Source organism: Corvus moneduloides, chromosome 1 (assembly GCF_009650955.1).
Source record: "Corvus moneduloides isolate bCorMon1 chromosome 1, bCorMon1.pri, whole genome shotgun sequence".
Taxonomy (NCBI): domain Eukaryota; kingdom Metazoa; phylum Chordata; class Aves; order Passeriformes; family Corvidae; genus Corvus; species Corvus moneduloides.
This window is the reverse complement of record NC_045476.1, coordinates 35929166-35954684: the sequence shown is the minus strand read 5'-3', so window position 1 is coordinate 35954684 and position 25519 is coordinate 35929166. Positions and strand designations below refer to the sequence as shown.

At 37.4% G+C, this 25519-nt stretch overlaps 1 protein-coding gene across 3 annotated transcripts in view; it reads left to right on the top strand.

Annotated features, from left to right (window-relative positions):
- Positions 1-25519, top strand: part of BBS9 (Bardet-Biedl syndrome 9) — a 298489-nt gene that overhangs the window by 268430 nt on the left and 4540 nt on the right. For all 3 annotated transcript variants that reach the window (XM_032105273.1, XM_032105262.1, XM_032105289.1), the window contains one exon: positions 17511-25050. In XM_032105273.1, the coding sequence (XP_031961164.1) occupies positions 17511-17557 (47 nt within the window). In that variant the 3' untranslated portion in view covers positions 17558-25050. The remainder of the gene's footprint in view (positions 1-17510; positions 25051-25519) is intronic.

The following is a 25519-nucleotide window of genomic DNA, read 5'->3' as shown; positions in this document are numbered from 1 at the left end:
AACTGAGGTTGAAGGCTTCTGGGGAAATATGTCTGCCAGTGCCTTCTAGTGAGGAAAACATCAGCGTCCTTCTTAATCTGCAGGGAACCTTCTGGTAAAATGTTGCAATGTGCAGAGTAGCAAATTTGGTAAACAGAAGTACTGTTATTTTATTAAAAAAATTATCTTGCAGTAGAATGACTTATTAAAGTAAAACCTTTTGCATAAGCCAGGTCATCTGGCTTTCAAACATACTTTGAAAAAAAGAGAGAGAAGTCCACCAGACTGTTACTTTTCCTGTAGAGAAAAATCTGCTGAATCTGCAAAAGCATAGTGTAGTCAGTGTAATTTCTGTCTCTTTCATTCCGTAAGTGCTCCCTGACAAATGGGGAAACTGTCCATGTTGGGCATAATTTGCTTGGCTATGTGTTTTACCTAGACTTAATCCTTCTAGTACTGGCAAATTGAACTCACTATCCAAGCAATGGCAATTCCAGTAGACAATGTGTGTTATATTCCAGATCGCTATCTCATAGTTTGTATTATATCTCATGTATGTAGCCGTGAGATTAAGTGCTCTGTAATGTGCATATTATAGCTATTTTTTACTTCCTCTTGTGTTTTGTTTGATGTAAAGTAGAGATGAACAAAAGCAGATAATGATTTTAGAGCCAATGTATTGCACATGTACGTGCCTGGAAGCAGAAGCAAGAAAAATTTGGACCTAGAAATAAAGGAAAATTTTGGGCAGAGAGAAATAACTTCCTTACAGATGTGATTCATTCTTCACTTGAAATTTTTACATCAAAAAGCTCAACTTGAAGTTAAGGGTTTGTCAAGTAAATTATTGGGTGAAATTCTATATTCTTTATTATTCCAGGCACCCAACTAGATGGTTGTATTGAGAACATCATAGTCGAAGCCCTTCTGTTCTTTAAAATCTGTGAAAAGTGAGGGTTACTGGCATATGTTTTCATGTTACCATGCTTTGTTTCCTTAAGTGGTGTGCCCCGGTGAAGAGCAGCATTCTAAAGGCTGCTCAATAATACCCAGTATTCTTTTAAAACAGACAAATCCTGCTCCATTTAGCTCCAGCAGGTTTTTTTTAAGTTCCTAACAGAGTTTCACCAGCACAGAGGTGCTCTGTGTTTGCTGTGCATGTGTCAGATGCATAACCACATCTTCCTTTCCCTGCCGATCCACTGAAATGTCACTTTGGTGGTGCACTTTAGGGTTGTATGGCAGCAGCTGAAAGAATTCCACATCCTTCTTATGCTTCTGAGGATGAGGACCTTCAATGTGGGCTTCGTCCAGAACTATGTGTTTAAAAAAACCTGACAAAACAAAAACAAACCCTCATTATTTCCTTTTGAAAATGAGCACCTGTTTTGCAAACCCTTACTGAGAAGTTTTTGCTCCATAGATTCCTGTTCTCTCCTTTATTCTGTGGGCAACACCACACAGAAATTAGTTTCCACCTTTTTCATTGAAATCTTCTCTATATCTTAAGAGCAGCTGAGGGCCAGAAGGGTGAGTGTGGGGGTTACAGCTCTCCTGGTCATCTCTCATAGGAGCTGGCAGAGCTGACTGTGCTCGGGACATGTGGAGACTCCAGTGCTGGCACTTGGTTTGCACATGTGCATGGAGGTACCTGATCCTGCCAGTGTGTTGATCATACCCATGTGGGACAGAACTTATGAGCCCCATGCTCTGTTCTGCCAAAACATGAGGGTAAAAATTGGGCATCTCAAATGGTGTTGATTCTTCCTCTCTTCAAATGATGCAATTTTCAGTACAGTCTTTTTACAGAACATTTACAATCAGGAAGGAATTTTTAGAGGTATCGAATTCACCCTGCTTTTTGAATTATGATTGTTCTTTGACGTGTGGCATTTTTATAAAGCTAACTGGTGGCAAAATCGTAGGGTTATTTTTTAAGTTTTATACCAGCCTCTAAGTTAAAAGTGCTTCCTTATGGACTGTTTTCCTAGTGGTGTATGTAGTTAAATGTCATAGCGTGGCTTTTGATTTTGAATAGTTTTTTGATTCTCCAAGATTTCTCATCTAAAGTTACTTTTATCCAGGGAAAATCAATACAATTTTTTTTCCACTGAATGGAAATTAGTGGTGAATTAGTTTACATAAACTTTTTCACACAACTTCAGCGAATATCCCTGAGACGCATGGATTGTAGGAAACCAAGCTTAAGGTGCATCCATTTTTGTTTAACATGAAGGAACTGGACATATTGAAATGGGGCATTTGGATTTATTGACCTAGAATATATCAAAATTACAATTTAAAATGCCTGGTTTGCATCCAGTTGTTTTGTATTGAACAAGAATACCTTTAATTTTCAGCCTGCTTTGAAACCTTATGTGATCCATGACTATTGATTATTGTTCTTATCTCCTCACCCTTGTTCAACCCCTACGGCCAGTTTTTCATGAAGAGAGATAAGCATCTCAAAAATATATAATTTCATGCAAGTTTTGTAGAAGTTGCCGGATGGGTGTAAAGGAGAGGTTCAGATTACTAGGGGGAAGGCTCAAACAAGAATGAATTTAGGTTAGCAGTTGTGTTTCATATGAATTTGACTAAGAACAGCCTTACCTCAAAACCAGCCTAATTTGTGGTTCTTGCTTGGGAAGAAATGAGTAGGTGTGAAAGGTACTGTGTACTGTGAGGTGAGATGAGAGGAGACATAGGTGGCTTTAGCTGGGCAAACTGCGGGAGAGGAAGTATAGAAATCTGACAAAAATTAGGAACAGGAATCAGCATCGGAGTTTTTCATGTCTGCTGTTCTTCATAGCATTGCCGATCTGAAACTTAGCGAAAAGTTTATTTATTTGCTTTATTTCTATGTTTTGATATAGCAAATACCAATATTTTCCATAAAGCAAGCATTCCACTTCCAGAATTGAGTTGCAATTACAGACTTTGCATAGTTCCGAATATATATATATACACATATATACACATAGATATGTATATTTTTCCAGTACAAGTACTGAAAATCAGGCTTAAAAAAATTCTGATTTCATTGTTCTGGCCTCTCGGCACTTTAGTGTTGTATTCAGATCTCAGAAGAACTGCCTTTGCAAATTTAGGTGACAGTTCACTCCTTGGCAAACCAGATTTCAAAGAAAAAAGCTGGTTTTGCGGTCGCTCCTAATTATAGTGTTTGATACCAACCATGAGCCAAATTTAGAAGTTTATTATGAAAATAGATAACTTGAAGTGGGAAGAATGAAAGACACTAGAAAGTTACCTGGTCTTTTTAATACTTCCAAGTGTTTCAAGTTGATTTATGGCCTTTTTTTTATCTCAACATGTTCAACAATCAGCAGGTTTACCATGTAAACCTCTGCTTTATCATCTTTGTTTTTCTTTCTCACTGTTACAATTCAACATAATGAGATGCAAGTTGTCTTTTTATCTTCTTCTTACTTTTAAGTTAGCAAAAAATGGATGTGGTAAAAGTTTTGTTACCAACTTGTAAATCTTTAATGGCTGTAAAAGATGATGCTATCTACTGTTTACAGTTTTAAAGAAAATGGTCTAAGTAGTGTCTTCCAGCTATCAGATCAAATATAAATAATGGTGATGGCGCAGAATTTGGCAGAATGAACATAAGTGTCTACATGATTACCCAATTATATATGACTGTATAGGTATATTTACACCATGGTAATAATGTTCTTTCTATGTTTTAATCTCAAGTATATTATCCTTTAAGTTTTCACCAGTAATGTAAGGAATTTGAAAAGAGCTGACTTTAGAAAGTTTTCTTTTTGCTTATGGATAATGTCTCTTCATTATGTAAAAATCATACAAGTACAGCACAGTTCACTAGGAAAATGAGCTTAGTGTTCTCAGTTTAGTCCAAGTTGGACAACACATTATTTGGCACAATCAAGTGGCCTCACTTTAAGAGTAGGATAAGACTGAATAAGCAGAGAGTTTTTATTATTTGAGTGAGCTGAACCGTACGCTTAGAACGATGAGAAACCCTTGTGCTTCATCCCACCTTCTTTCAATTACACTGATTTTATAAGCCCTGGATTTACAGTAAAAAAGTCTCCCAGAGAAATTCTGTTATTTCTTATTGTGTATAGATGAAAGGATGCATAGTTCTGCCTTTTATGTACTGTGTTTGTGTAGACAAGAAATGTTGTGTAAGTTTTTTAGAAACATTAATAAAAATATTACTGCATATTTTAAACAGAGGATATTTTTCAGAAAACCGATGTGACATGTTTTGTATTCAACAACAAAAAAATTCATTATGTTGTCTACTGCTCTTGTGCCTTGCCTGTCGAACAAAAAACTACTTTTAAGCAAAAATGCCTTTTTCTTTGTCCAATCTTAATGGCTCCTTGGTAAAATGTTCACTTCTGTTGGGGTACAAGTCTTAAATTACGCATTCAGTTCCTGTGAATTCTAATGTTAAGAAGGATGAGACTCATGCATTAAGAAAGAAGTCATTCCAGTCCATGGAAAGTGTGTCTTGTGCTGAAAGACTATGACAGAATAGGCTGCCAGTCGTGAGCTTCCCATTATGGAGGTCTTCAGAAAGAGTCTCGGTTACCAGTTGGAAAGAACTAGCTCAAAGACAGGATTTAGTCAAAGCATGACAGAAGTCCTCAGTCTGATGTGTCTGATGCTTTGCTCAGAGGTGTTGAGCACGGAGGCCTGCATTTTCAGACTATGATTGCAATATAAAGATAGGATTTTTAAATGATGGCCTTGCAGCTGACTCATGGGTTGAGGAGGAGCTAATGAATTTCATTTCAACCGGGAAATGAAAGAGACTGTGTTCTGTATGCAGTTCTGTCTTGGACCTAAAGTTAAAATGCACAGGGCATTTTAGATGGCTTGAGCTTGAGCTGAGGTTAAATAAATAAACTGTGAAGTTAAGTGCAGTTATCAACTACTCAGTCAAACAAAAAATAAGGCAGCCTTTTTCATATACTTTTGGCCTTCTTGGAGGTGCCAGAGGAGGAACTTCAGTATTAAGGGTGTTGAAAATAGCTAGTAAAGCAGAAGCCAATGCTAATAAACAGTTTTGGAAGTACTATGAGTGGTTTAAGCATAGTCTGGATTATTGTTATTACTGTGTTAAATCACAGCAATCAAATGGCCAAGCATTGCTTTGAATGATTAAGTGGAACGGCCGTCAATGAAAAGCCTTCAGGCTGCAAAGCAGACGCAGGGATGGGTGTGGTCGCGGTCAGCTCTCCCAAACATTACTTTGGATGCTGTTGTAGATACAGGGCAGGGTGTTACATGATATTTTCAGGACCTGGCAGATTTTAGTTTGGTTTGGATGTTTTTTATGTGCCTTGGCAGGCATGTGTATCCCTGCAGCCATACAGCACTCTGCATTAATAGCTGAAGTAACACCTACTGGTGAGGCAGAGTCAATCAGCAACAGGCTGCTGTTGACTCATGACTTCAGTTGACTCATGATGCCATTGAGCTTTGAGGGCCACTTTTGTTCCCACCCTGAAGGCCAGTGCCGGTTCCTGTCATGAATTCGAGTACCCATTGATTAAGAAAGTAGATGATGTGCTTTGTGGACAAGTGAGCCAGGGCCTTTAAGGAAGATATGGCAGGGCCTTGTATTATTCCCATCAGTTAATTAAGTTAATTAAAATTATTTATTCATGTTTCTAATAGTCTACACCCAGGGTTTTAGATAGATTGTACTAATAATAGAGTTGTAGAACCATAGAATCGAATCATCTAAGTTGGAAAAGACTTTTAAGATCATCAAGTCCAAACCATTGAGCTCAGTCTGTCATTGAGTCCAATACAGAGCTCAGTGTATCAAAATGATGCATAAAGATCTCAGAAAGGAAGTGTTTTGTTTCAAACTGCATTCAGACTTTATAATCTTCCTCATATATTTTTGTCTCTCCTGGAAGAGCCTGGAAAAACAGACGAGGCTTGAAATATGCCAGATCTGGGTATTGTCACATGAAGGTGGCACCACATGCCAGATAAAGGAATTTTTAGATCAAATTTAAAGAAACAATAATGAAAGAGAGCATTTTGATCCTGGAAATCCTGGAATTTAGAAGGTAAAAAAGTATCAGAAGCATTTCTATGGTGTAATTTAAAACAGTCTTGACTGTTAAACTGGCTTGAAAGGGAAGGAATGTTGCAGCATCTTTAAAGATAGGTATCTCAGTATGATCCACTTTAGTTTTACAAATATTAAGTCATTTAGCTTATCATCCTATGCATGATGGAGATAGATATGAGAATAGCTCATTCTTTTTTAAATCTGTAACTTGTTAAAATGATTTGCCATCCTTTTCCAAGCTACTGTACAGGAACTCAGGCTGGTAAAAGCTATGAAATCTTTCAGGCAAACAATGATTTGCTAATACTAATATTAAATACAAATGCTGATGGCACAATTTGATTTCTCCTGTGTGGGTGCAGAAGATATGGCTGTGTTAAGCATATTCCACCATGCCTAAAGGAACCATCTGTCTTGAGCTGCTTGGTAGTCCATACAGCAACCAATTAAATTCGGATTCTAATATCTGGACCTATTTCAACAGTGCTTCAGTTTTATTGCCTTCAGAAAGGCACGAGAGAAGGGTAGGTACTACTTAAAACAGTGTATTTAAAATTTTGATCCATGTTGTTGTTCATATGTTTTACTGTTTTCTTGTTCATCATCCACAGATTAAACTTCTCATCTTCACGCACTGTTGAACGAGTGGTTTTCACACGTTCGCAGTCATGCATTTCTGCTGGCCTGTTTCATTCAGGTGATCGTATCTTTGCACCTTTAGCTGAAAATACTATGAGGATGATGTTTATTTTCTTGTTTAGTGTGATTTCATGGATGAGAGGCTGGAAAACACTCTTGCCATTCCAAGTAAGGATTAAACCAAAACTGGTCTATACCTTAACTCACAGCTCCTTTCGAAATGTTTCACATGTGAAGTATATTGCCCTTTTCCCAACAATATCCCTGATTGCAGCAACAAGATCTGTAAACTGCAAATGCATTGGGAGAGAAGCAATAACATCCAGCTTGCTGCAAGGTCCTAGTAGAACAGATAATGGGCAGGCACAGTGGGAATATGTCTACATTTTGATAAATCTTCATCTACTGTATTTGGATTTCACTTTTGCTATAACAAAATGTCTCTCAGTAATATTTCTCTCACTATAATTTTGCCGAAACTATCACCTTGAGAGGCTCCAATGGAGCTTTTGGAGCTCTTTGTGAACTTTGATGTAAAGCTCTCCTGCAGTGAGAGATCAGAACTGCCATGTGTAAAAGTAGAGACTCCTTTGAGAGCACTTTTGTAGGAAACAGATGCTTTTCTGTCTCAAAAGTTTTAAACAAAATTGTATTGAGTTAAATGTAGTGTAAGACTTAGGTATTTCCTTGGGTGATGTCACCAGATTATTTTTGGACTTATAGCCTCCCACAAAAACCCCATATCAACATTACTTGCAAGTCATGGGCACAGTAAAATGTAAAAGATTAAAAAAAAATTCTCTTTGTTACTAAATGGATGTTATTATCAGGGAAACCTGAATTTCATACTTCAAGAGATATCAATGTTTGCATTAATTAATAATATTTAATTGGTAATATTATACTACTCATTAGAATAAAAAGAGAAAACTGGTTGGCAGGTTAAAAGATTCTATAGTATGAAAATTAGGCTTGACTGCAAGCATTTACATGTGTGAGAATTCCTACAGGACTCCTTAAGTTCAGTTGAATTACTTATGCATAAACCACAGTAAGTGTTTACAGTACCTGACCTGAAATCAAGGATTGTTTTTTTTTTTTTTTAAGCTATCTGTGGTATACCCTTTAACTATGTCGGGATTTGGCACTTCATTTTAAAATGTGCCAAGCCACTGATGTTGTTTAAACTTCCTTCAGAGCTGGAAAGAAATGCACTGATTGATAAATTGAAACATTGCACAACAAAAGGTCTCCTTCTACTTGTACTTCAGTGTATTTTCTGGAACTTTTTATCACATTAGATCTTTTGGGATTGTTTTTTGATTTAGTATGTTTGCTTTCTTAGCTTTATTCAGGCACTTACCTGTTAATCAGTGAGCAAATAGTCAACGTTATATAACCACTTGCTCTTCCTAGCATCATTTGTATCCAGTTCTGTGAAAAGCCTGTGATCAAGGACTTGTGTTGCATTGTAAATTCACTCCATTTACATGACATAAATTTATTTTGAGTAGTGTCCTTGCAGAAAACAGTAATTTCAACATAACCTGCATTTGTTGTGGGAATCCCAGAGCAGTGACATTTCCTGAAAATTTGTAATACTGAATTGGCTGTCTATAAAAGTTGAGCATGTTTTCCCTAAAGTCACAAAAAATTATGAAAGCTATATTGGTTTCCTGCAGCCTGACTGTACTTAGTTTTTATTGCTTCCTGAGCCCATGAGAAAATCCATAATACATTTAAAACTGTTACTTTCATCATTCCAAGCCTTAGATGCCGGTGTGTTGGCTTCTGCTCTCTTTCTGGAGGTGATAAAAGGCTCAGTCCCATGAAGTGCTGCCCTTCTTGTGGTTCTGCTGATCGGTGTGAAGTTGGAGGGCACAGAAATTTCTAGTTGTTGTTCAGCTTTGGGCCATAAGGATCCTTAACTGGATCATCAAATCTGAGTAGCTTTACAGTTTTTGTTGTGAGCACTGAAATTCCCATTATAGTTACTATGGCCAAGATATACCTGGAAATATTCAGGGGTGTAGCAGAGGGTAACTCACTTCCATCTGTATGAGACAAGACTGTTAGCTGTGGGAACGTAGTGGATGTAAGGAGGTCTTTAGTATGTTGAGATATTAAGACAGTTTAGAATACATATCAGATAAAAATACAAAGTGCTTTTATTACAGGAGCTGGACTTGATGGACTTGATCCTTGTCCCTTCCAACTTTGGTTTAACTATGATTCTATGATACACTGCCCCTCCATCCGCCAAAAATCATCCCTTGCATTTGCAAATATAAGATTTTTTGAAAAGGGGCAATGGCACCAAAAAACCCCAAGTCAACAAGAAAAAGCAGATTCAGAGTGTTGGTGAGCAATAGAAAGGAGTTAAGTGTCCATTTATAAGTAATTTCATCTGTTACGTTAGTACAGGCTCTTTTTATTTTGTTCTGCTTTTAAGCCAACACTGAGACTTATCAAAAGATTGCATTGGGGAAAAATCTCCTGGAGCATTTTTCTCATATACTGTAGCTTAAAAAGAATGTGTGAAATTCAAGATTGGAAAGAATTATACAAAAGTAGTTTTTCCTTTTTTTTTTTTTTTTTAAACACTTTTTTCCTCAAACCTACTTCTCTACCAAAGTGTTTTTTCCCACATGGCTCCAAAGGAAAAATGACATCAAATGGTAAAATCCTGTTGTATGTTATTTCCAGAAGAATCCGTGGAAATATTGAATATTATTTTATCATTTGCACTGTAATGTTCCATTTTAACAAGGAGCAACATACTGAAGAGTATTCAGTTGCTGAATACTTGATGGTAAGCAAAAGCTGATGTTTCTGTGAATATTACAAAGCGCTTAGGAATTTGTAGCACCTCAGATCTCTTGTACGATAATAGAAGTTAGAAATGGAAAACTCTTGTTGTATCAGCTTGACCATCTCCCTGACCACCAGATTTTAGTCTTCATTGTGGTACTGATTTGCAAATGTCATAAGCCATGTGGCTTCTCTCTCCAGGGAGAAGACATGGCATTAAGGCAGCCTTGAATATTCCTTTCCTTGACTTCATCTTCTTGATCCTCTTTCATATCTCTTTGTTTCACTGAACAATTCCTGATGTAGCTTTGCCTTTAGCTATTTTGTTTCTCTTTCTTCTGTTCTCTGCAAGATCACACAATTATTTATGCTGTTCTTTTTGGAATTTCTTCTATTTTGTTATATCTTTCTGGTACTTAGGAGCCATGGGCTTCTGTGTACTGTAGGCTATAATGAACACGCTGGAAATCTCTACTGGAGAAACTGATGTTTATGTATGAAGGTACTGAGTTGTTTTGTGGCCCTACAAGTTAGACTCATACAAAAAGCACAGCACAGGCCCTAAGTACAAGTTTGTATGAGACTCTTTATTCATGAAAAAGTGAAGGGTTTTTTTCCCCCCTATAAACTTAGTAGACTTTTTATTCTATGTTTTACTGAAGGTGGTGTTGGATAAAGCTGCCTGTACTTTGTATGGATGTATCAGATAAATTTGTTGAAAGCTTCATTCTAACAATGATATCATGCATATTAAGAGGACAACTGCACTATTTTGACTTAAGTTACAGGTACACACTAACAAGAGTAGAGGTCTGTGAATAACTGGTTGGTTTGGAGGTTTTTTTTGAAGTTTCTGACTTGAAGATAAAATATTGGAAAATTTGTTTTTTGGGACAAGCTCCAATGACTTATTCAAGATTTTTTTTTTTCTCCTGAAAGAAGTATTTCACTTAGACTTCATATCAACTAACTTATTTTTTAAAAATATATTCAAGGAAGTTTATTTGCAATGCTTCAGTGTGAAATGAAAATTCAAAGGATTTTGAAAATATTAAAAATGCTGTATTTATTTAATTTTTAGCCAAATTGTTCTGATAAATTCAGCAGAAATTTGACTGATGATTTATTTAACCTGTACTTAGAGATTTCAAATGAAAATAATCTCAGTTGAAAAGTTTTCTCAGTATTAGCTCAAGTGACATTATGTAGATGAGGAATGTTGAATGTTTGTAGGTCTTCAAGATGTCAATTATGAGCTGCAGCCAACCTGTAGGAGTAGAAATTGACTGTAATATATACATAGTATCCGTGAAGGCTTTTAGATCTTCCTGCAGGCAGACACTGGGTGGTTGTCTCCACGAGCAGGATTCACTGCCATTCATATGAAAATGGTGGAAAATCTTGCCCTAAAGCTAACCTACCCCTGGAGTTTTGTCTATCTGTCACGGTGATCGAAGATAAAGGATTTGTTAATAGTCAGCTGGCTGGTCGTCTGTCTGGGAAATCAACACAGCAGCACAACGAATCAGGCAGGCAAAAGACTGATTGCTATGGCATTGCTTCTCCCCAGGAAAAAGCCAAGAGCTATGTCTACACAAAAAAGACCCTGGTTTTAATATATTATAGTCTATTTAATCTCAAGGTACATGGTCCAAGTCGATTTTTTTTTCTGAAAGCAAATTCTTAAAGACCCAACATTTCTGAAAAGTTTAATAGGATTGTGGGTTGCAGTGAATGGGAAGATATAGGCATGATGAAGAATGAATTGAAGCAATGGCATTTGTATGGCCATAATTACTTAAATTTTAGGTTTGTATTGTGCATATTTGGCTTAGAAGCCACTGAATTAATTTACCACCCTGACAAAGGCTGATAGGTGATTAGGAAGAGGGCAGGTTTGGCCACTGAAAAGCAAACTCATTTGTGGGATTTACTTCCTGGCAAGAAATATCTGTTCCAGCTGAAATGTGTCATTTTTGACTTCTTGAGATCATCTCTAAATGAAAATAATCAATTTTCAAAACCTTTGCAAGATTTCCAAGAAAAATGCCCGGGATTTGGTAGGTGATTGAGAGAAGTCAGATATTTGGAGAAAATGAGCATTTTTCATCCAAAATTTTGGCTTCATCAAAATTATGCTTCCTACAGTAGTGATCAAAGACATCATTTTAGATAGGTAACTGCTTTTTAAACAGCTTGTCATCCTACAGGCATATTCAGTTTGCCCTGTAATAATTTTTGGATTTTGGATTTTTTTGTTGTTGTTCCTAAGTGGAACTTAAAACACTGTTATTAGAGTGCTGTTCACAGAGGTCTACATTGCTTCTAATCAACTAACATCCCATTCCTCTTGATTTCCTTAATATCTATATATGTAAGCTGGATTTGGTGTTCTGACAGTTCCTTGGTTCTTAGAGAATGTGTTTATTCCAACTCCGTGTGTATGGGGAGTGTGTGTGTGTGTATTTATATGTACACATGTATGTAACTGGGTCATTAGAAGAAGTAGTTGTTCACCTTGGGAAATTTTAGTGATGCCACTGGATGTTTTTCCTATTGTTCAAATTTGATAACTTTACATGAGAAACTTTTCATATGTCTTGGACATTTTCCAAATACGAATCAGAAGACCTAAAGAAAGCATACTGAGGGCTGCTGAGGGCTAATGCCTAGAGACATGAATGCACAAGAACTTTGTAAGTTGTTTAAAACTTAATTTAAAAAACCCTATGTGGACACTTGGTAAATGTTGCCTTTGTCATTGTTACCTCCTTATTAACTCCATTGTGTTACATGGCTACTACATGTCAGAATGACAAAAGGAAGACTAACAAGGTTTTTGTGAGTTCTGTGGGAATAGACCCTTCTCTTTCCCCAAGGTCAGAGCTGCCCCTTCTACCCCTGCTATTTTGTGGCATTTAGAAACTTAGCAGTGGATACCTTCCTGTAGGTTGGATTTGTCATGTTAGTCGCAGTTAGTGGGGGGCACATTTACAGTGATGGAAACGGTTGTTTCACATTATCCACCCTGTGATGTATATGGTCCCTCAGGACAAAGCAAAGTTCACTGAATGAAGCCCTTTCTCTCAGTCACACTAAATGAAAAACAAATTTATTTGTTTTACACAATTCTTTAATGAATGAGTCAGCCATGCTTCCCACTTATTCAGCTACCGTCACTCCACTTTCTGATACAAAAATCTGAGCATTTTTAAATTATGTGTGCAGTGGTCAGTGACTCACTGGTGACTTGGGGAGGCAATGCTGAGGCCCACTCTCAGCTTATTAGTCCATTAAAAGTGATACAGAATACCCATAAAGTCCAGTTTCTCCCATTAAAGCAGTATAAGAAAGTTTGTAGCTTGTCGATTTTACAATAATCCATTTTGCACTCCTACTAAACTGTGTCTGCTTGATAAACAAGACTGTTGCTTTTCTCAACTTTTTGAAAAGCCCTTTGGATTGTGCTTACAGAACGGAGGTTAAATACTAAGAAAAAGGAAGCTGTATACATTTCCTCTAGGAGTTTATAATGATAAAGAAAATTATTAGTAATGAATAGATGGGCCTTCTTGGAAGAAGAATTATGATTTTCAGAAATTTGACTTAAAGGTGCTGGGAAAAATCTGTCATCTATTGTTAACAAAAAAACAAAAAGCTATTAACTTTGGTCATTTGGAACATTTACTTTTGGATCCAAAATTTTATGAAAAACAGTTACTTTAAAGCTGTAGTTTGTTCTAAAGCTGTCTTATGTCAGGTCTAGAAATAGCAATACTAACCATTAGGCCATGAGACGGGGTGGGTTTTTTTTCCTCTTTTAGGTGGGAATAGCTGAAGAACAGGGTGCCTCCCTTTTCTAACTTAATCTGAACTCAAAATAACTTTTGTCTTGTTATAACAGCTCTTTTCTGAGTCACTGTATGAAAAAGAGACTGGAAGTATTGGATATCATAGATCAAACACTTCAAAGCCAACTTTGACTTAGCTTTATGCATGCTTTAGAGTAGACTAATGTACAATAGTATCCAGGAAACTGAGCCAGTAATTCATAAGGGTCCAGAATGTTTTCCTTAGGATGAATCATAGCAGCATAAATGATAGGATTGGAGAAGATCCTTTAGGTCATCCAATTCAAAACCTGTGTATCTTCCTTTTCAGTAATCCCCACTAGGATTTCATCTGCCCTGTCTCTGCAAACTTCCCATATCTCTGACTCAGCCACCTCCCTGGGTAGTTTCTTCCATTGCCTAATTATTTAACCTGAACATCTTTAAACCTTATACCATCATGCCTAGTGTGAATAATTTATGACTACAGAAAATGATTCTTTCTCCTCCCTTCTGCCATCATGTTCAAATATCATCTCTCCCTTTAAATGTGTCATTGTTTTTTTTTTTTTTTTTTCTTGTAACTGCATGAATAATAATCCCAGGAAAGTTGGGGTTTTCAGCTGTCTTTGGTGCTTCTGTCACTGTAACTGATTTTCTTTGAACTTTTGGTTTTCAAGACTCAAAACCATTTTGATCTACAAATGAACTTTCTGTGACTCAATGATATGTGTGTATTAAGCCATGCTTTTGAAGAACATGACTGAAGTATTCTGTGTCTTTGTTTATAGAAGCTGCTTTCTTGAGGGTGCTAATTGACAAATACACAACATTTGAGGGGTTTAAGTGACTTTCTTGGTGTCAGCTATACTCAACCTCATGTTACTAATCAGGATATTCATATAATCATTTATTCTTACTCTGTTTTGAAAACTGAACTCCAAAAACTCTTGCAGTTGCTTGGAGTTGCCTACTGCTGAGTTAAAATTTATCATGATTATCTCCAAAAGCAGCTTCCCAGTTTGTAGCTGTGTTGATAAACAGAGACATAAACCTTTCAGTGTACATTTCTCTAAGTGTATGTGCTCAGACCAGCATTATTGAGATAGGATTTTTGGATGCTCTATAAAATGAGACATTGAGAAATTCTTAATGGGGGATATGAAGATGAAAGGAAGCATTTTATTCCTGATGAAATGAGGTAAAGAAGCCCTAATCTTCAGAATTTCTATTTATACCCTGTATTTTTTAGGATCTGCCTAAGCTTGTCAGAATATGCTAATGAGAAACCTCTCTGATGTTAATTATCTCATCTGCTATAATGTAGAATGTGCCAATTAGATCAATGGGACATTTATGTTGTTCTCCTAGATGACTAATAAATACTACATGTTGGAAAAAGTACAGGGTAGAGGCGGGAAGGCTGGTTATTGCAAGCTGTGTTTTCCTGATTCTGTATTGACTCCCATTTTGGAGTTGCACAGTAAAAATAGCTGCAGTCTGTACCTCACCTGTCAGCTCACCTCTCCCACAGTTTACTCATGTAGTAGTTCTTTGATCCATGCAGAAGTATTCCAGGTTCCCTATAGCCATGTACAGTGCTGTGGTGCAAACTTGTGTGAAACCAAGGTAAAGCCTGCTCTGTGCCTTCAGTTCTGCCAGCCAGTAATTACAGTAAATGTGTTAGATTTAGTGGATCCACGGCTTTTCGTGAAAGTAACCCATTCATATGGTTCACTTTGGCATGGCAATTTGTAGAAATACACACAAGGGTTATTTGTAAGAAGTTAATGTCAGGGAAGTAACAGATTTTGAAGACAGTGTCTTGGGTGCCAGGCACTATTTTTTTGGCTCAAATAAATTTTTTTAATATTATAAGTTTATAATTACACTTTAATTTTTAACAGGCCATGTTTTCAGCCTAACAAAGGAAAAAATGCATTAGGATGTTATATCCTTCTCATTGAGAGGTTTTTTCCCCCAGGTATTTTTGTAAACCTCCCTTCTTTAATTTCTGTTTTGTTATGCTTCTTAGAGGTCCTGTAGCCAGCCATTCCTCAGATGTCAAGAGGCTGAGGGCACTGTGCAGTGGCAGAGTCATGGCTTAAATGTGCAACACTAATGCACAGGTTGGTAGACTCTTGGTCTGTGGTAAATCTGCAGCCATTCTCTTCAGGTACAAAAAGCTGACCATAGTCATAACTCCTTTTTTCTGTTTCTCATTCAGATTATGTGTGTGCCCAGTTTTTATAGGAGTGTGTAGCAACCAGTTTCATAATTCTGGCACTATTTTCCTTGGCTATGGTCAGAAAGCAAGATATTCTCTGGTACTTTTTTCATGCAGAGCTGTACACAGCTCAACAAAGCTATGTAGTCAGAAACAGTGTTAACTGTAGCTTTGCGGTGGTTCTTACACTGCATAGAGCTATGGTGGGTGTTTCACTGCCAGTGCATAACTTAAACACAGATACTCGCTGAGGAACACCCTGCAGAAAGTGGAAAAAGTTAATTTTGTTATTTCCATGGTGCGTTTCAAGGGGTATCTCCTTTTATCTTCTCTCATATTTGTTAATCTCTTAGTCCTAGAGCAATATTTCTTTCTCCTCCCCAGTGTTTGTAGCTCATCTTGCCTTCCTATAATCTACAAGTTTCATTATCTTGCTACCTACCTCCTTCCCCATGACCATTAATGAAACCAGATGGGACCTGCTGCTGGTCCCTTTACCATCCCAGCGTGTGCTACATGACAAGAGCTTTGAACAAAAGAGTGGCCATTCAAGGGCTGACCTTTGGAATCCCAAGTCAGTTCTTAACATGGTACTTTTAACTGTCCTTAAAAAAAAAAGTAGCAACTTCAGTAAGGGGAACTTCTTAGGCCCTTGGGGCCTTGGGCTTCCAGCTGTTGCTGAAACTTTACTGCTTTAGTCTTTTGTATCTCAAGGCTTGAGATAACATTTGTTCCGTTTAGTACCATCACCCATGAAAACCACTGTAAATACTAAAATCCCTAAGCACCAAAAACATTAGAAGTGTAAAATAAAAGCTGGAAAATAAATCTAGATGGTTTCGATCGTGTGAAATTGCATGTATCTAAATGAAAGTGTATTGGTTTAAGTTTATGTAGGTTGTTGCTGCTAAATTCTGTGTGAACATGATTGTGAAAGCAGTTAGGCTGACAGGAGGCTGGTGGCTTTGGTTTAGAACACTGGATGCTCAAATTTTATCCTGCTGACCTGCTGGATCATTTCATTGTGCATTGGGGGACTTCAGCCTTCTTCAGAGAAGAAGGAAAAAAAACATATTAACACAAACCTCATAAAATCTGTGTGTTATTATTACTCATATATCATTTGGAGATGGTGCCAATTTATTTTGGTTTGCTTACATTAATTACAAAAGGATTTAAGTTAAATAATTTTCAATCTATAGTAAGAGTGCATATGTAAGAAACTGCTGGATGAAATAACCACTTTTAATTTTAGTCATTCAAGTATGTGTGTGTACAATTTTGTTGTGATTATCCACTGTTTTCTTTCCCCTAAGATATTTGAAGCAACTTCTTATGAGTCTCTACCCCCTTTTCCAATTCTGTCAGGTTCATTATTGCAAAGATTATTATCCTATCCAAGACTGATTAATGTCTTTTCCTCTTGCCCAAGCCGATAGTCATATATATATATATATATACATATATATATATACACATATATATATATGTAAAAGTGTATCCTAATGAGTGTATGCATTCAATTTTCTATTGTTTTGCAGCTTGTATTGTCATTTTTTTCCCAGAAAAAGGGACAGGATAAATGCAAGTAGATTGGAGTAACTGCGTCTCAGATCATATGCCCAGTTGTTCTCTGTCATTTTGTTCTGATGCAAAAGTAGTCCATAATTTTGTAATTTGAACTGTCATTGTCCATGATATGCATAGAAAAGCTGATGTGAAATTCCCTTTATTGCCTTAATTTTTTTTTATTTTCTGAACTTGCAAGTGCTTGAATTTGCAAGTTAAGCATTTTTATCTTAACTGTTTTGCATGTAATAAATTGTTTCCTCCAGCTATAACCAAGGCTTTCACAAACTGGTGGAATCAACAATGTAGTGCATGTAGTTGCCAACTACACTAAATTTTTAAGCATCTTGTTTTTGCTTTACAGGTTTGTCTGAGGATGCAGCAGAGGAAACAAAAAGCCATGAACTCTGAAGATTACCCTCAGGAGAAATTTCTATCTGATGCCAGATGCATTTATAATGCAGCAGTACCAATCTGTTTTACTCTGTATGGATTTTAGCTTCCAGAAGGAGAGGACTGTACTAATTTATATGAAAACAAAAAAGTTCCACTCTAATAATTTGGTTGGGTCTCCCTGCCAGCTACTATCATCCTTTCTGTGAGCAAAGTTTAAGCACTTACCCAACTGTGGTAGGGGTGTTGTGTTGTGTTTTGTGATATATCATCCCTTTCTAAGGATTCAGTTGATTGATCAAAGACTGTTTATACATAGTTAAAAGCAACCTTTGTTTCAGGATATGTTTTGTCCTTTTAAGAAAGATATTCTGAGCTGCACCTCCCTTTGAGATTATATTAACATTTGTTATATCACAGTTTTGACAAAAGATAACTATCTTGTTTCCTCCTGTACTAACATTCATGATTCCAGACAGCTGAATTCACCACCAGGAGAAAAACTGGTAATCCATCAACTCTTCCCCCCCCTCCCCCTCCCCCCCCCCTTGTTTACACAGACTCCTGCTCTCTAGAGATATAGAGTAAAATATGGTTACTGGACATAAAGGGCAAACCCTTTTGCCATTAACTATGTCACTATGAATGGGAATAAAGTTTACACTGGAAGTACCTTGAGCACAGCAACACATGGATCTTTTTATGGTTACCTGTGATTTCTGCTTTTCTTGTCAATCAGTCTGTTCTAGTTATGGGTAAGATTTTCAAAAGTAACTAACAATTTTTGAGTGCCTTAATTTTTATTAATCCAGTTGGAGGGTGCTTTGGGTGTTGTGTATTTAGAAAGTGCTGAGTATTAACCTTCTGCAGGTCAGACTCATGAAAAGGTGCCTGAAATGCACCCAACTGAGGCAAGCTTTGAGAGTACCTTGGCCTAGAGTTTGGAAGAGTCAGGCTCGTGTCTGGGTTTCTTAGAGTGAGTTATTACTAAAATAAACTTGGAACTGAAAATAACTCAGACCGAGTTATGGTCAAGCATATAAACAGGCATTTGAACAAGGCCTCTCCTGGCTGTTGCTAGTTCATACCAAAATATAAGTTGCAGTCTCTTGGATGGCAGATACAAAACGCACTGATAGCTCCAGTTTAGTTTGTGGCACGTGCAGTCGCATGAGCCATCTCCACATCCCACACTCCCATTGGTTTCCTCAACAGGGGTTCACCAGCTCCTGTTCTAGCTGTAGTAAAGGTCCCTGCAACTCACTTTTGTGCTGTTTCAGAAGAAGTTGTAACAGTTGCTGTGGTCAATGCTAGCTTGATCTATGGATAATATGGAGACAAGATTTTTCAGAATGTCTTAAGCCATCAACCTTCATCATCTCTGTATCTACTTTCAACTTCCTTGCACCCCCTCCTAAAACAAAACCAGCTTTGCACAACTTGTGCATCTGCTGTTTAACCCTCTGGTCCTACTCTGGCTCAGTACACAATGTAACTGTTTCAAGAAGCCTTTTTCAACATGTTAGCTGTTAAATAGAGCTCAGTAGCCAAGGAACTGGGTAAAGCCTCTGATACCTCTAGGGCTGAAGTGAGCTCTAACTCCCAACAAAAATGACTCTGTCCCCCAGGAGACCTCAGATATATCTACAAGTTGTGGGGCCAGAAATCTTGCTTCTTTCCCAGGAAAGAAAAATCCTACCCCCTGCTTATTATGGAGTGATTCTACTCTCTGAGTTTTCTTCACTCTGATCCCTCCCCTGTGGTTTTTGTCAGGAGGGTGGTATCCAACCCATTGTCAAGGTACCCTGCTGCGCTGTGAAAATTACACAATAAAATAATCTCCTGTAGTCTCTGCACACACCTCAGTGACCAAAGAAAATCCATGGAGAACTAATCAATTACTGTAGCTATTAGGCTTAAACGTTAACTATAGATCTCAAATCTTCTTTTGTCCTCTTGTCAGTGGCTACTAGGGAATCTAGAAAAATCAAGCACAGTTACTACAGAAAGCCTGTACCATAACGGTGGAGAATGCTGGACCAAAGAATCCTAAGGATTATATATAAGGATATAATATAGCTGGAAAGTACACTGCTATGAGACTTCTGTGAAATGTATTACTCTGTCATGATTCCCATTATTGAATGTGATCCCAGTACTCAGAGCTGCCTGCTTCGTTCGGACTTGAGGGTAAATGACAAGTAGGCACTCAGGTCAATTATATCATCCACTCTTATTTAAGTTATTTTCTGTCATTTTAAGATGTAATGCTCAGAAGCACTCTTATTTGCCTTTTCTGCTCCATGCTTTGCAAACCAAGGTCTCATGAGAATAGTTTTACAAAAATGAGAAAATATACTGGTAATAAAGGGAGGGGGGGGAAGGAAGGAAAAGGTAGAACTGTCTATAGTAGTAAAGTATGACCTCTTTGTATACTGTGCTAAATTGAAGTATTTGACAGTATCATCAAGATTTAAAAGTTGCATTGAATAAAAATTACTTAGTTTCCCCCAATGCCAAATAGTCCATCTAATTCAGAGGAAGGAAGTAATTGAAATGTAGTCATTTATGCAGCAGCCTAAGAGGAAATATTGTAAAGTAATTCTTAGCAGTTCTCAAATGTAGTTTGAAATTTTAAGAAAGTTCTTTTTGACTGGAAAAAAATGAGGCCAATTACAGGAAGTTTGGAAGCTAGAGAGGTGTAAGGAATGTAAGGAAACCATGCTAGTTTGGGGGGACCATGTGTTTCATTCTCATCAGTGATCCTTCTGAGGCTGAGAGAGGCACTGGTGGCCAGTCAAACTGTTCTGACCAGGATTTTAGAGTAATGCCTAAATGCCTGTCAGCTCTTCTGGTCAGCTTAAATATGCAGCCTATCTGCATGTTTAGCTATTCGAGTAGGGTTTTTTATGGTTAAGTGGCTCACAGAGTAAAATCAATTTTAAATGACAATTTTATTGGAAATAAATCTAAAAAGAATTTTGTGACATTTTGAAAATAACACTGTGAGTCATGGCATCTTTATTATCTAGAACTTTGAAATACATTTTCTAAAATAAGTCCTAAAATAAAGTTATATATTCTTCTGTTAAACAGGTAACTACTTCTAAAGTTTATTTTCATGGTTGAAGTTTATTTTCAGAATGTTATTGTCCAATGGCTTTTCTTTAATTTTGTTTTTCTGCCATTGCATTTTAGAAAAACAGATTAAAACAATTACTACTCTGATGACCAAAATCTGGAGGTCTGGATGCTGCTCATCTTTTGGGCTTTGTACACAATGCTGAGTTCAAACTAAGACAGTGGTTTCCAGCCCCAGATTCATTCTTCTGTCCAACTATTATTCAACTGTGACGCAGAAAAACATTTCTCTACTTTCAGGGGGTTGGGCTTTGCTTTATAATGTCTTGCTATTTTCTCTTCTTCAGCATTTACTGTCCAGAGAGAATTAGAGATAAGTTTCAATATTCTTTTATTGCTTATAAAGAGTAATTTACTGCCATAAACTGAAATTTGTTGAGCAGAGGTTGTATTTCTATGTGAAGTTCTTCCAGCATTGGAAAAAAAATAAAAAATTACAGGGTATGCATCATATTGAATAAGTATCTTTCCTTCTTACCAGAATCTTCTATTTATAAATAATCTATTAAAAAAAACCCTAGTGCAAAAATACTGTAAAATATATGACATACTCCTGAAACCAAACTTCTGCATGACTTCTTAATTTGAAATTAGCCTTGAGTTTCCCACAGCTTAGTTTGCTGTCACCCCTTTACATCTCGTTTCTTTCTTCATTTACTCCTTTATAGAATAAGGTTGCTCCAGTGTTTATGTGGTATCTTCATGTGCTGTTGGCAGGTGACTCTAGCTCCTTTGCAGCTCAAAAGTAAAGTTTGCACAGCATTATGCTGCTTCATGAGCCTTGATCCTCTCGAGGGGACATGCCCACGGGGCCAGGCTTATAATAAAATTCACCCAAGCTGGAAGTGGTTATGAATGCATTGTTTCAATGAGAATTTATCCTAATATTCTAGTAGATGAAGTTCAACTCAAGTTTGTTACTCATATAAACACTGAAAAAATTTGCTTGTTTTAGAGTCTTGGACTGCCTCTCTATTTTTTTTTTGTCCCCTGTCTTGTAAATTCTTATAATAGTCAGCAGTATTAGGAATTATTATTTCTGTCCTCCTTTTCAAGACAGCTGGTTCTTGCTGCATAGAAGCTGCTAACTTGGAGGAATGTGCTTTTTCCAGGAGACCAGCAGATCACAGCAGAGATACTTAGCACTTCTATTTGCATTAAATGTATGGCAAGTGATGTAGTTAATTATGAAATGGAAGCACAACCCAGCTAATTGAATTGACCTGGTCTTCTCTGACAAGATGTCCTGACTGCTCCATCTTTACATCTCCCATATCAAGGAGTATGAACAAATGCAACATGAACATACATTTAAATAAGTATAATTGTTATTTTAAAATACTGTGGTATTTTTAAAGAGTTTCATGTTGTTGAAATCAGGAAAGGGAGTAAAATACCGATTTATTTTCACGTGCAGTTATTGTAGGCTGATGTTTCTTTTGCATGTATTGCTATGTGCCTGGATTTACTGTGTCTGTAAGAGGCATTCATGCTTGCAGATTTCCGTATCCATTCTTGTGCTTTAATGACAGGATTGAGCAAAATCCTGCTTATGTATCAGGTAAAAATTTGTGAAAGTAAGCAGCAGCCCTGGAAGAGATCCCCACCCTGAGACTACACCATGTAAATTGATGTTAACTCTGATGGGAGTGTTTCCCCCATTTGGTATAGCATCAACATATTGTATCATTCATTTGTTTGCTAGCACCACTTCAACACTACACTGTCATCATAAAAAATGTTCCTTTGGGAGATTACTTTTTGCAAAACCAGTTAGTGCTCTAGAAAAATGTGATAACAGTGTTTGATAAGATATTTCAATTCATCTTTTTAAGCAGAATAGAGACTTGGAGTGCTTCCTAAGTGGGAATGATCAATGGCAATCGTAGCTTGCCCTCCACCACAGCTCTAGCAGACTGACAGTACATTCAGCTGCAGAAACAAGATAAAAGCTGTTCCAATGGTGTAAGCTGCTGCCTGGCCTGAAGTCTTGAAGGGAGGCCAGTCATCCTGAATCATTACTGTAACCTGATTAGAGGCCCAAATCTACTTTTGATAAATTTAAGTGACTATTTTGCCATTGATTTTGACAGGAGAGCATCCATAGTCTTCTACTGGGGGCTACATGTCAAAATAAGGTGACATATAAGCACCATTGAACTCCTAGTTAGATGATACAATAAATTATGAGAGTCTCTCCAAAAGGTACTATTCCCAAAATACAATATGTGTGAGGCTCAGCTAGTGGGTATTCATTAAATAGCTGCCACACTGCACCCTAGAAGTGATTGCTTCTCTGCAGAGAGTGATGCTGCATGTGAAATAGGCCCTGGCAAAATAAAACTCCAGAGCATTTTATTCCTGTTACTTCAGCCACTTATAGATGAAGTCACTCTTTGGATGATGATAGCAGCTTTTCAACAATAATAGCAACACTAATAAATAGTGTAGGAAATCAAGCAATGAGCACCATGCTCTCCCTCTGCTCCTCAACCAAGAGAATGTGGAAAGGAAGTATTTCAGCACACGTTGTATTAAGAAGAATGAACTTAATCTGAGGTTTGATCAGCACAAAGCTTGGCCCTCTGTCTTTTAAAAAGTTGCGATGGTGTCTCTAAATTGATGCTGTTATTACGATTACTATTTCCTGAATTTCACATACCGTTTAAAAATTGGAAGCTCCAGTGTCCTCTAATTATACTGAGACATTTTATCATTGTTAGTGAATGTAGCACAGGTGCTATTCTTAGGCAAGCTTAGGAACCAGCAAAGGTTTTGATCCAAGGATGACTTAGACCAGTCCTCCTTACTTTGTGAAATCTGACGGACTGTATTGCAAAGTTTACAGTCTCTTTGAGAAAGAAAAGAGTTTTTATTCTATTTATTTTAATACTTCATTCATTTTAAAGGATAGATCAGTCCCACAACATCTTGGAAGTGTTAGAGAATATATGAAAAATTGGTCTATAACAGATGATATTCCAATTCATTGTGAAGCAAGCAGTCAGTAATTAATAGTTACTTCAAATGCTCACAATATTTTATAATCATGGTTGGATTCAATTACAAGAGACATAAAAGGGGATTATTGTACTTTTTCTTTTTTCCCTGATGGCATAATGAAGTCAAGATCCATAAATACTGGAGAACAGTCAAGTTATTGCACATATAACAGGAATTGCTCTTTTCAGATGCCTGGATGTGTAGTGTCTTCCTTCCATTTGAGCGGTGACTGGGCCTATGAACTTGTGAGAACACAGCTTGGTTAATATGGTGTGATTGCTTCTGATCCAGTAGAAACAGAGAGAATTTCTCTTGGCAGTGTATTTGAATGCCCTGTTCAGCATTAACTGGATATTTCATGGTGGTACAACATGATTCTTTCGTCATGACACTGGACTGCCTATTTCAGGGTGCAAGTTTCGAAAGCAGTCAGGAGGAATGTGACTTGTGAGGGGAGAATTTCCCCCACTGTTCTGGGCAACAATATTTCAAATTTAGCGGTTTGTCCCTTCTGGCTGCCATTTAGAAGGCCTGGAAGGAGGAAGAGGAGACCCAAAAAGCTGGATTCCCAGAAGAATTGTGTCCAAGTGCTCCCATGACAGCTGCTACAGAGAAATGGGGTTTTTTTCCTATTTTTGTCTCTTCTTTTATAAAAAACTCATTCCATGTTTAACATTTATTAGCTCATCTCATGGGGAGAGGAGTCTGTCCTTTGCTTTTACTCCTTCTTCTCATCATCTGCATTTTTGTAGGTAGCAGTCAACTCTTGCAATCCTGTCATTCATTTCTTTTTCCTTTTGCCTTTTTTCCTACCAAATTCCACTGACTGTAAGTTGATGATTTTGCCCAGCAGCCACTTTGTAGGTGTGTTTTAAAAATCCTGAAAGAAGGGAAATTTGCAGCAAACTGTGTGTTTTGGTTAAACTTTTGAAATACAATGTATCTATTCTTCTCTGGGATGAATAACATTGCTTTCACCATCAGGAAAATAATGAATGGAAAACCAAATGTGCACTAAAGAAGCTGATGATTTTTTTTAAAGGGCTACTGCCCAAGTATGTCATCCAATGGAGGAAAGTTGGTAGCTGCATTGTTTTTCGTATGACAGCTACCCAGACGGTGATGTGATACCTTTTATTGGGCTAAGCAAAGTTAAAATTAGAACTGAGCAAATAAATCCCAATGACTAACAGAGCTTCATGTGTTTAACCTTTCTTGCTGCTCACCAAGATCAACTTTTTCAAGCCTAGCCACTGGTTTTTGGCTTCCAATTTACAGAATGCTGAGAGATGCTAAGCCTGGTGAGCTTCCTACCTTCAGCTTGACAATTCGATTGCACAAAAATACAGTCTGGTCCTACTTGCTCAGTGTAGGTTACGGGTGTGGGTTCGGCACTCACGGTGGGCGCCAGACTGTAGGTTACGGGCGGGTTCGGTCAGGACGGAGACGGATGGAGAGATCTCTATAGGCAGGTCTTGGGACACAGTCGGTTTATTGTAAAGGGCGTGGGTATTGGGGCACTGCTCAGAGCTGCTAGACTCAGCTCTGAGCAGGCCCAAGAGAGTAAGCAGGTGAGAGAGAGAGAGAGGGTGTAAGAGCAAGAGTGGAAGTAAGAGTAGAAGTGGAAGAGAGGAATAGAGAAGAAGTGAAGTCCTGGTTACAATACAATAAATCATCTTCTGTACTGAATATTCTAATTGTCAGTAACCAATCTAATACAAGATACAAATCCTATAGCATTTACATACAGCCTATAAGAGTTCTTATATTACCATAGAGTGTTACATCTTAACTTCTAAAAACTACTCTTTGGACCCCTTCTGCTGAGCTAGTAGG